The 11,718-nt window shown below is 48.3% G+C and overlaps 2 protein-coding genes across 4 annotated transcripts in view; one reads left to right on the top strand and one right to left on the bottom strand.

The window, feature by feature from the left end:
• MRPL46 (mitochondrial ribosomal protein L46) overlaps nucleotides 1–11,718 on the bottom strand; it is a 172,594-nt gene that overhangs the window by 151,060 nt on the left and 9,816 nt on the right. The window lies entirely within an intron of this gene.
• Nucleotides 1–11,718, top strand: part of ISG20 (interferon stimulated exonuclease gene 20) — a 239,153-nt gene that overhangs the window by 218,190 nt on the left and 9,245 nt on the right. The window contains exons 2-3 of one of the 3 annotated variants that reach the window (XM_050797710.1): nucleotides 5,824–5,843; nucleotides 6,106–6,357. In XM_050797710.1, the coding sequence (XP_050653667.1) occupies nucleotides 6,130–6,357 (228 nt within the window). In that variant the 5' untranslated portion in view covers nucleotides 5,824–5,843; nucleotides 6,106–6,129. Of the gene's footprint in view, nucleotides 1–5,497; nucleotides 5,844–6,105; nucleotides 6,358–11,718 lie in introns of those variants that run through there. The other 2 variants (XM_050797711.1, XM_050797708.1) reach the window with 2 other exon arrangements.

Raw genomic sequence — 11,718 nt, 5'->3', positions numbered from 1 at the left:
CCCAAATAGCTGGGACTACAGGCATGTGCCCCCATGCCTGGCAACTAATTATTTTTTTTTTAGAGACGGGGTCTCCCTATGTTGCCCAGGCTGGTCTTGAATTCCTGGCCTCAAGTGATCCTCCTGCTTTGGCCTCCCAGTGTGCTGGGATTACAGGAGTGAGCTACTGCACCTGACCAGAATTTTCTTTTTAAGGCTGAATGATCCTTTGTATGCATTTACCATGCTTTGTTTATCCATTCATCTGTCAGTCAACAATACTTAGGTTACTTCCCCCCTTGGCCATTGTGAATAATGCAGCTATGAGCATGCTGGAAGTGCTCCCAAGTGTACAAATACCTCTCGAAGACCCCCCTTTCAATTCATTTGAATATATACCCAGTAGGGGAATTGCTGGATCATATAGTAATTCTTTTTTTTTTTTTTTTTTTTTCTGAGACGGAGCCTCACTCGTGTCGTCTAGGCTAGAGTGCAATGGCGCGATCTTGGCTCACTGCAATGTCCGTCTCCCGGGCTCAAGCTAGTCTCCTGTCTCAGCCTTCCAAGTAGATGGGATTACAGGCGCATGCCACCACACTCGGCTAATTTTTGTACTTTTACTAGAGGCGGGTTTTCGCCATGTTGGCCAGGCTGGTCTTGAACTCCTGACCTCAGGTGATCCACCCGCCTCGGCCTCCCAAAGTGCTGGGATTACAGGTGTGAGCCATTGCGCCTGGCCTGTAGTTAGTTTTTTTTTGAGGAACTGCTGTACTGTTTTCTGTAGTAGCTGTACCATTTTACATTCCCACCAACAGTGATCAAGGGTTTCAGTTTCTCCACATCCTTGCCAACATTTGTTTTCTGTTTTTCCATAGCAGCCATCCTAATGGGTATGAGATGATGTGATTTGGATTTGCATTTCCCTAATCATTAGTAAGCATCTTCTTACATGCTTTTTGGTATACAGTTCATTTTTAACTCATTTTCTTAACATGTGTTTTATAATATGTATCTATTAACATAGTTTTACATATGTTAAACCACATGAAATTGCTAATATTCTACAGTTTTTTGCTTTTTGTTTTTTGTTTTTGAGACAGGGTCTCACTTGTCACCCAAGCTGGAGTACAGTGGTACAATCTTAGCTCACTGCAACCTCAACCTCCCAGGCTCAAGTGATCTTCCAGCCTAAGCCTCCCAAGTATAATACCTGGGACTACAGGTGCATGTCACCACACCTGGCTGATTTTTTGTATTTTTAATAGAGACGAGGTCTTCTGTGTTGCCCAGGCTGGTCTTGAACCCTTGAGCTCATGGGATCTGCCCACCTCAGCCTCCCAAAATGCTAGGATTACAGGTGTGAGCCACTGTGCCCAGCCCCACTGTTTCTTATGGTTCAACCTTTGGTATATACTGTTGACCCTTGAACAACATAGGGATTGGGTGTTGACTCCCCATACAGTCAAAAATGTGCATATAACTTGATTCCCCAAAAATTCAACTAATAAACTACATTTGACTAGAAGCCTTACTGATAACAGGTAGCCAAATAACACACACACATATATATATATTTCTTTTTTTCTTTTTTTTGAGATGGAGTCTTACTTTGTCGCCCAGGCTGGAGTGCAGTGGCGCGATCTCGGCTCACTGCAAGCTCCGCCTCCCGGGTTCACGCCATTCTCCTGCCTCAGCCTCCTGAGTAACTGGAACTACAGTGCCCACCACCACACCCGGCTAATTTTTTATTTTTAGTAGAGACAGGGTTTCACCATGTTAGCCAGGATTTTCTTGATCTCCTGATCTTGTGATCCGCATGCCTCGTCCTCCCAAAGTGCTGGGATTACAGACGTGAGCTACCACACCCGGCCAAATAACACATATTTTATGTTATATGTATTATATACTGTATTCTTACAATCAAGTAAGTGAGAGAAAAAATGATAAGGATGATAAAATATATTTACTGTATTTATTGATATTGTAAGTTTTTTACTTTATTTACATATGAGATGAACCATCTGTCTGAAGTGGCAGCAACCACAGCTGTAGACTTCAATCTATGGTACATATCAAGCAATTCAACTTTTTCTTGTAATGTCATGACTTTTTTTCTGCTTCTTGGGAGCACTTCCAGCATCAGTAGTGGCACTTCATATGGGTCCCATTGTGGGATTCAAGGTTTACAGTATTGCACTAAACATGGTGAAAAACACCACAAAAACTGCAAGAAATCACTTTTTCCATCTTACTGGGATACCAGATGTACTGGATGTGAACTGCTGAAGCAGGGATGATTAGTGTCACACACGTCTTAAGCAGATATTTGCAACACTTAAGCTCACTACGGTAACAGGAAGTGGCTACGTTAACAGTGCACTATGTACTATAGTTAATTTTATGTAGTTACAGTTTAAGACTGCATCTTTACATTTGTTTACATTTCTCTTGACTGAGAATGGTGCCATGTGTGGTCTGTAAGTAGGTAAGTTTTGTTAAATTTTACCTTTTAATAATAGACGTGCATATTTTATGGCAGTAAGTGATAAAATAGACTAGTATTTACATGTATTGTATACATTCATGACATAATTAGCTTCTTAATTTCTTTGATATTTCTAGGCTATGCAATTCATCTGAGTTTTTTCAAATTGTTGAAAAATCTCTCCCCAAATTTCCAATATATTTATTGAAAAAAAATCTGCACATCAGTGGACCCGTGCAGTTCAAGCCCATGTTGTTCAAGGGCCAACCACAATTTAGGAATACACATACACATTTTAGGGGTACATACCTAGCAGGACTGGAGATGGCTGGGCTGGGAGAGCATGTCCCCTGTGGGGAGAGGTGCCTCTCGCCCTCCAGTATGAGTTATCTCAGCCTGAGGCCAGGCCAGTGCTGCGGATCCAGAGAGGACCACAGAGTGGCCGACTTGCACCTGTTATGGCCATTACAGGTAGTCAGCTGTAGCTGGATGTGTGTCTTGAAAGGCTGACAAGTTTGCCCTGAGCGACTCACCTGCTGTCACCTGATCCAACAAGATCTGTGGGCGTAGCCTGCCAGTGGGTGATGCCAGTTAAAGGTAGAGCATCAGCACCGGGAAATCCTGACTGGGGTCAGGCTTCTTTCTGGGTGCTGAGCCACCGGTGCGTGGCGTCCAACATCAGAGCACACAATACACTTGAAAAACAGTTCAGCTGGGACCCAGGCAGGGTTCTAGGTGCTGGGGGCCCAGCATTGGACTAAACAGATGGCAGGGGGAACAGTAAATGAACAAGTAAAATAGTGTTTCAGAGGGTGCTAATTCCCACAGGAAAAGGCCAGAGAAGGGGGATAGGAAGTAAACTTAGTTTTTAAAGACAAGGGCCCCCTATACCGTCCAGGCTGGAGTGTATTGGCACTGTCATAACCTCAAACTCAAACTCCTGGGTGCAATTGATCCTCCCAGCTTAGTTTCTGGAGAAGCTAGGACTACAGGTGTGAGTCACCACAATGGATTATTTTTTCATTTTAGAGATGAGATCTCCCTGTGTTGCTCAGGCTGGTCTCGTATTCCTGGCCTCAAGCAAATCCGCCTCAGCCTAGAGTAACTGGGATTATAGATACTACCCATCGCCCTGGCAGGAAGTGCGGTTTTAAATAGAGAGGTCAGGGATAGCTTCATGGAAAGACGTCATGGAATGGGAGCAATGTGACCCCCCAGGCCACATTGGAAGACCTTTCAGGAGTAAGGGGACAGCAAATGCCCGGGCCTTGAGACAGAAGCATGACCAGAATGTTGGAGGAAGACAGAAAGAGCCAGTGTGGTTGGAAGGAAGTAGGGGAGGTGGGAGTGGTAAGGGCACAGGAGAGGGGCTTACCTTTGTAGCACTGCCTGTCTCGTCCACCTGAAGCAGAAACCCGATCTTACTGGTCCCTCTGGCCATCAGACCTAGTCCTTGGGAGATGCAGGGGGTTTCAGAACAGCCTGCTGATAGTTTGACAGAAGTCACCATGTGCATAAACCAAAGCCCTGAATGTGGGTTTAAACCTAAAAGAAAGGCCTTAGATTGGATAGTGATGCAAGATGAGGTTGGCAAGGCTGGTGGGCTGATGGAAGAGGTTCTGGAAACTGTCGGAGTTGAGATTTGATTTTTTTTTTTTTTTGGACAACAGGAAATCACTAAATTTCTTGAGCAGTGCCTCAATCATGAACAGTACAAGAGATTAGATTCTGGGAAATGTAATATGGTAGGACTCAAAGGACCATTTTGAGCAGGGCATGAAGATGGAGGTGGGAGACCCGGGAGCAACTCCTGCAGCCACACGGGCCAGGCAGGTGAGGACTAGGGTAGGGCTTCCACAGGAAAGGGTAAGAATTAGAGGCAGCTCAGGTCACACAGAGCAGGCACAGATGCATGGGGAAAATATTGGAGGAGTGGGATGTGCTCTGTCTGAGACCCAAGGAGGTGAGCGGGGGTGAAGGTGTGAGGGGTTGCAGCCAAGATGTTCCTGAGGATCACCACGGGGCACCTGGGGGTCCTGTGGGGATTGTAGAATCAAACCTACAATTGGATCTTTAGGGGGTTACTTTTTAAGTACATGTTCCTATAAAGTAACAGGAATGTTACTTCATTTCCTCCTAAATCAGGATAACTTTTATGCATTTGAAAAGCAAAAAGTCCCCACACAGTCTGAAGTAAAGCAAAAGTTGCTTATTCAGGATGGGAACCAAAAATCCTCAAACACCTCAAATTTGCATCCAGTGAACAATAAGCAGGAGCAATGCTTTCTTATGAAGACATATTTCAGTCTTTGGTTTTATTTTTGAGGTCTGTTAAAGTTGGGTGTCCAAATCCCACTTGCTGAAAATATCACAGACCTAGGGAAGTTACTTTTCAAACCACAGATCTTCATGACACTGGGAGGCAATCAGGTTGGAGGGATCAATGTAGATTCTGCACAGATCTGGGGTAGGAGGCAAGCGTGGGGAACGCTCAGCTTCTTGTTGGATCTCACCACAGTAAAAGACAAGCACTTTCCTCATTGAAAGCTGATTTTCTTTCTGCCCCAGTTGTAACTCATTTGTCATTCACTAAATACCGAGCCCTCCCTATCTGGCAGGCACTGTTCTGATAGCTCAAAGTCCTAGCCTGGGAAAGTGTGGACCCAGGGAAGTGTGCCCTGGCTGGTGGGGGCTCCCCCAAGGCCTGCTTCTCCTTCACCCTCACAGTGTCAGCCCCACTGGAGGCAGAGCTCATTGAGGCATCCGGAGCCCACGGAGGCCTATAAGGGCTCCCTCTCTGCTCCTTGCCTTCCCTGGGTTGGAAGTGGGGGCTAGCCACCCCCACCACAACTTTCTCCTGCCCATTCCAATAAAAGCCTGTATGTCCCAAGAACCAGCTTCCCTGTCCCCATAAGAGACCACTGAGTATCAGACTGGTAGCAGGCCCCAGAACTTAGTTGTGGGACATTCCCTGAGCTCCAGTCCTGGGGATGTTTATTCTCTGGGTGGAGGGTGAGAAAGGAAACAAAGATGTTGCAATCCACTCCACGAATGAACGAACGTCAGATGCGTCATCTGAGGAGGGGGAGGGCCGGGGCAAAGGAGGGGCACCCTGACATGGAGTCTGCCAGCTCCGTCAGCCCTGACTCGGCCCGGCCCGGAGCTGAGCTCCCCACCTGCCGGTAGCCCAGGAGATGGAGCAGCCCAGCCCACGTGCCCGGCCTTCCGCCCCTGACTTCACTTGATAACAAACCAGAAACTGAAACAGGGTCGGGATGCCGGCTTGGAGTTAGAGATGAGTCACTGCTGAGAGCAGCTGCAGTAGCTGAGCAGTGGCAGCAGAGAGGCAGACGTGAGCTGAGGGCGCAGAGGCAGGCAGGTGAGAGCGGGAGCTGGAGAAGCAGCTGGGGAGGCCGCGGGAGGGGACTTCCCGGTCCCCAGGCTGCTGGGCAGAGGCCCTGGGACCCACGGGCAGGGTAAGGCAGGGGGAGGGGGAAGGCAAGAGGCCAGCTTCCACTGTGGCCAGGTGGTGTTGGACACAAAGGGCAGGGTGGAGGGTAAGGCCAGCTGGGGTTGGCTGAGGACACCTGGAGGCTTGGTTTGCCCAAGCGTGAGACCGCCCCCCATACCCCTCTCTCCAGCATCTCTGAGGGTCCCCAAGGAACATGGCTGGGAGCCGTGAGGTGGTGGCCATGGACTGCGAGATGGTGGGGATGGGGCCCCACCGGGAGAGCGGCCTGGCTCGTTGCAGCCTCGTGAACGTCCACGGTGCTGTGCTGTATGACAAGTTCATCCGGCCTGAGGGAGAGATCACCGATTACAGAACACGGGTCAGCGGGGTCACCCCTCAGCACATGGTGGGGGCCACTCCATTTGCCGTGGCCAGGCTGGAGGTGAGTGAAGGCCAGGCCAGCAGGGACTACGGAAACCACCCCTCTCCTACTTCCCTGGCCCCTTCCCCCGGTGCCTATCTGTGACCTGTGACCCCGCTTGTAAGATTTCCCACACTGCTGCTGGGAGAAAGCTGGTGGTGTCTCCATCACATCCTGGAGAAGGCTTCCTGTCTTCAGAGAACCATAGACTCACATCTGGGAGCTGCCTTTGGGGCATCTATCTGGATCTGGTCCAACTTGCCGGTCTTAAAATGGGGGAAACTGAGTCCCATCTGACTCACTTAGTCCCAAACTGAGTGACTTGGGGTCTACATTCCCCATTCTTCCCTCTACCCCAGGTTGCCACTGGTGAGACCTGTGGGGAAATGAGAGGATTCTTGGCTGAGGCCCCGGCCAGAGGCTTTGGCCCTCCCAGTCCTGGAGAACCGGCTGAGCCTCTTGGGCTGAGGGTGGACCTTGCTCCCAGGCTAGCATTCTGACCCAGAGTAGGCTGTCTGCTCAGTTTGAATCCTGAGTCTGTGGTCCAGGGATTTCCTACAGTCTTGCTCTTAGCTGATTGTGAGATCATCTCCAGGTCTTACTTTCTGTTTCTCTGAATTACTAAGTGGAAAGCAAAACTTAAAAGGCGTCGACAGGGTTAGCCACCCCTGGGAAATCTCAGAAGGGCAGGCGAGCTCGTCAGTTTCTAGACGCCATGGTGGGGTTTGAGGAAGTCCAAGAAGAATACAGGTTCCTCTCAGCAGCACACACCCAACCGGTGCCAGGCTCCAGGTGCTGGGGATGAAATGACAACAATAGCTACTATTGACTGAGCACTCACTATGCACTGGCTGCTCCCCTAAGCACTGGCCATTCCTAAGCTCATTCACTTCTCACAAACAGCCCTGCCAGGCGGGTTCTCAGGAACTGTTAACGCAGACTTAAGAGGGTCAGTTTCAATCTCAGCTCCCATTACTTAACAGCTAAGGTACCATGGGCAAGTTACTCAACCTCTTTGCACCTAGTGAAAGAAAAGAAGGATAATAGTAGTAGCAACTTCGTTGGGTTATTGTGAGGATTGAGAAAGGGTCTGGAGAGAGTACCTAAATAAGTACTCAAAAACATGTTAGCTATTGGCTGGGTGCAGTGGCTCACGTCTATAATCCCAGCACGGTGGGAGATGGAGGCGGGTGGGTGACTTGAGTTCAGGAGTTCAAGACCAGCCTGGGCAACATGGAGAAACCCCATCTCTACAAAAAACAAAAACAAAAACCACAAAAATTAGCTGGGCATGGTGGCACATGCCCGTGGTCACAGCTACTCCAGCAGCTGGGATTGCTTGAGCTCAGAAGGTCAAGGCTACAGTGAGCCAAGATGGCACCACTGCACTCCAGCCTGGGCAACAGAGCCAGGGGAAAAAAAAAAAGTTAGCTATTATGATTGTTTTATTGTTTGTCTGTTTTATTATTATTTTTTTAACCGGAGTCTCACTCTGTCACCCAGGCTGGAGTGCAGTGACGCGATCTTGGCTCTCTGCAACCTCTGCCTCCAAGATTCAAGTGATTCTCCTGCCTCAACCTCCCAAGTAGCTGGGACTACAGGCACCCACCACCACGCCTGGCTAATTTTTTTTTGTATTTTTGGTAGAGATGGAGCTTCACCATGTTGGCCAGGCTGGTCTCGCTCAAACTCCTGACCTCAGGTGCTCCGCCCACCTCGGCCTCTCAAAGTCCCAGGCATGAGCCACCGCATCTGGCCATGATTGTTTACCTTATTATCCCCATATTACAGATGAGGAAACTGGGGCTCGCTTGATTATTAGTTTGTTAGGGCTGCCATAGCAAAGCACCACACACTGGGTGGCTTAACAGGAATGTTCTGTCTCTGGGTTCTGGAGGCTGCAGTCTGATATCCAAGTGTCGGCCAGGTTAGTTCCTTCTGAAGGTTGTGAGTGGGAATCTGTTCCCTGCCTCTCTCCCATATTCTGGGGGTTGTTGGCAAGCTTTGGGGTACCTTGGCTTATAGATGCCTCACCCAGATCTCTGCCTTTATGTTCACATGGCATTCTCTCTGTGCGTCTCTAAACTTCCTCTTTTTATTTTTATTTTTTATTTTTGAGACGGAATCTCGCTTTGTTGCCCAAGCTGGAGTGCAGTGGCAGGATATCGGCTCACTGCAACCTCTGCCTCCCAGGCTCAAGTGATTCTCCTGCCTCAGCCTCCTGAGTAGCTGGGACTACAGGCGCAAGCCACCACACCCAGCTAATTTTTGTATTTTTAGTAAAGATAGGGTTTCACCATGTTGGCCAGGCTGGTCTGAAGCAATCCACCTGCCTTGGCCTCCCAAAGTGCTGGGATGACAGGCATGAGCCACCGCACCTGGTTATCTTCCTCTTTTTTTTTTTGAGACAGTCACTCTGTTGCCCAGGCTGGACTGCAGTGGCACGATCTCGGCTCACTGCAATCTCCACCTCTTGGGTTCAAGCGATTTTCCTGCCTCAGCCTCCCGAGTTGTAGTACAGGCATCTGCCACCATGCCTGGCTAATTTTTGTATTTTTTAGTAGAGACAGGGTTTTGCCGTGTTGCCCAGGCTGGTCTTGAACTACCGACCTCAGGTGATCTGCCTGCCTTGGCCTCCCAAAGTGCTGGGATTACAGGCATGAATCACCATGCCTGGCCAACTTCCTCTTTTCCAAAGGACACCAATCATATTGGATTATGAGCCCACCCTACTCCAGTGTGACGTCATCCTACCTGAACTAATTCTATCTGCAACAACCTTGTTTCCAAATAAATCACAATCTGAGGTATTGGGGGTTAGGATTTTAACATATGAATTTGAGAGAGCGGGACACACTTCAACCTATAAACTGAATAACTTGCGCTGTTAAGATAGCTGGAATATGAGACAACTGCTCAGGAATCCAAACTCAGGCTTACAGTCTCTAGAACTATGCTGTCCAATGGGGTCCCCAGCAGCCATATGCTGCTAGTAGGCTGAATTCAGACCTGGAGTGTAGCTGGTTTGAACTGAGATGTGCTGTAAGTGTAAAGTCCACACTGGATTTGTGTTGTTGTTTTTGTTGTTGTTTTGAGACGGAGTCTTGCTCTATCGCCCAGGCTGGAGCATGGTGGCGCGATCTCCACTCACTACAACCTCCATCTCCCAGGTTCAAGAGATTCTCCCGCCTTGACCTCCCAAGTAGCCTCTCAAGTAGCTGTGCACCACGTCTGTTTTTGTATTTTCATGAGAGATGGGGTTTCACCATGTTGGCCAGGCTGGTCTCGAACTTCCTGCCTCAAGTGATCCACCCACCTCAGCCTCCCAAGGTGCTGGGATTAAGTCATGAGCCACTGCATTTGGCCAAAGGCTTGTTTTTAAAAAAGAGACAGGCCAGATGCAGTGGTTCATGGCTGTAATCCCAACACTTTGGGAGGCCAGTGCAGCAGGATGACTTGAGCCCAGGAGTTTGAGACCAGCCTGGGCAAGATGGTGGGACCTCCTCTACATAAAAAAATAAATAAAATAAAATAAAATAAAAATTAGCCAGGCATGGTGGTGCATACTTGTAGTCCCAGCTACTCGAGGAGGCTGACGTGAAGGATTGCTTGAGCCCAGGACTTTGAGGCTGTACCGAGCTATGATCATGCCACTGCACTGCAGCCTGGGTGACAGAGACCCTGTCTCTATTAAAAAATAATAATAATTAAAAATTTAAAAGAGCCATAAAATGTCTCAATAACTTTTATATTGATTACCTGTTGAAATGATAGTATTTTGCATATGTTAGGTTAAATAAAACATTAAAATTAATTTCACCTGTTTACTTTTTACCTTTTGAAATATGGCTGTTGGGTGATTTAAAATTACATTTGTGGGCTGGGTATGGTGGCTCACACCTGTAATCTCAGCACTTTGGGAGGCCAAGGCAGGCAGATCACTTAGGGTTAGAAGTTCAAGACCAGCCTGGCCAACATGGTGAAACCCCATCTCTACTGAAAATGCAAAAATTAGCCAGGCGTGGTGGTGGGTGCCTGTAATCTAAGCTACTCGGGAGGCTGAGGCAGTAGAATCACTTAAACCCAGGAGGTGGAAGTTGCAGTGAGCCAAGATTGTGCCACTGCCACTCCAGCCTGGGTGACAGAGCAAGACTCTGTCTCAAAAAAAAAAAAAAAATTGCATCTGTGACTTGCATTATATTTCTATTGGACAACACTGTTCTAGAAGTACAGATTGAGTAGCCCTTATCTGAAATGCTGGGGACCAGAAGGGTTTTAGATTTTGGATTTTTTTGGACTTCGGAATATTTGCATTATACTTACTGGTTGAGCATCCCAAATTTGAAAATCTGAAACTTGAAATGTTCCAATGAGCACTTCCTTTGAGTGTCATGTTGGCACTCAAAACGTTTAGGATTCTGGAGCATTCGTATTTGGGATGCTCAACCTGTATCAACAGTATAGTGTGGGAACCCTGGGGATGGTCACAGTATATCATCATGGTTCTGGAAAGACTCTGAAGCTGGTGGTATTTGAAAGAAGTGGAGGAGAGTCTATGTAGGCAATTAAATGGGCCACAGGGAGCCATTGAAGATTCTTGAGCAATGCATGGGAGGATAAAAACCAGTTTCAAGAAAACTAGAATGGGAGTACCATGCAGGATAGATGGGAGTGAGAAAAAAGATGATGATAAGAGTCAGAGGCCAGGCGTGGTGGCTCATGCCTGTAATCCCAGGACTTTGGGAGGCCAAGGTGGGCAGATCACCAGAGGTCAGGAGTTCGAGATCAGCCTGGCTAACATGGTGAAACCCCATCTCTACTAAATATACAAAATTAGCTGGGCATGGTGGCACGTGCCTGTAATCCCAGCTACTTGGGAGGCTGAGGCAGGAGAATTGCTTGAACCCAGGAGGCAGAGGTTGCAGTGAGCTGGGATTGTGCCACTGCACTCCAGCCTAGGAGACAAAGTGAGACTAGGTCTCAAAAAAAAAAAAAAAAAAAAAGGGAGCAGTTACAAGGGCCTGCATCATCTTTGGCAGACAGAGAATTGGAATGAAGAAAACGTTAGGAAAGGAAGAAAACATTTGGTGTGTCACCAAAAAGGGGAGGGCAACGTGAAGAAGAGGTGAGAGTCTGTTCAGGTGCTGATGGGAGGCCCAGGGACACCACGAGGAGCTCCCCACCCTCAGATTCCCACTGAGCAGTCAGGGTGGGCAATATGTCCCTCTCCTTCCGCCTCATCCCCAGTTTCCCTCCTCATCAGAGTGACAGAAGGGGGCAGAGGAGCCCAGAGCAGGGGGAAAGGAGGCAGTAGAGTAGGGCCTCTCCCAGTCCCTGTACATCCAGACCTGTAAAACCACAATTCCCTGGGCGCCCTTGAGC

The sequence above is a fragment of the Macaca thibetana genome, chromosome 7 (assembly GCF_024542745.1).
Source record: "Macaca thibetana thibetana isolate TM-01 chromosome 7, ASM2454274v1, whole genome shotgun sequence".
NCBI classification, from domain to species: Eukaryota; Metazoa; Chordata; class Mammalia; order Primates; family Cercopithecidae; genus Macaca; species Macaca thibetana.
This window is presented reverse-complemented; position numbering and strand designations above follow the sequence as displayed.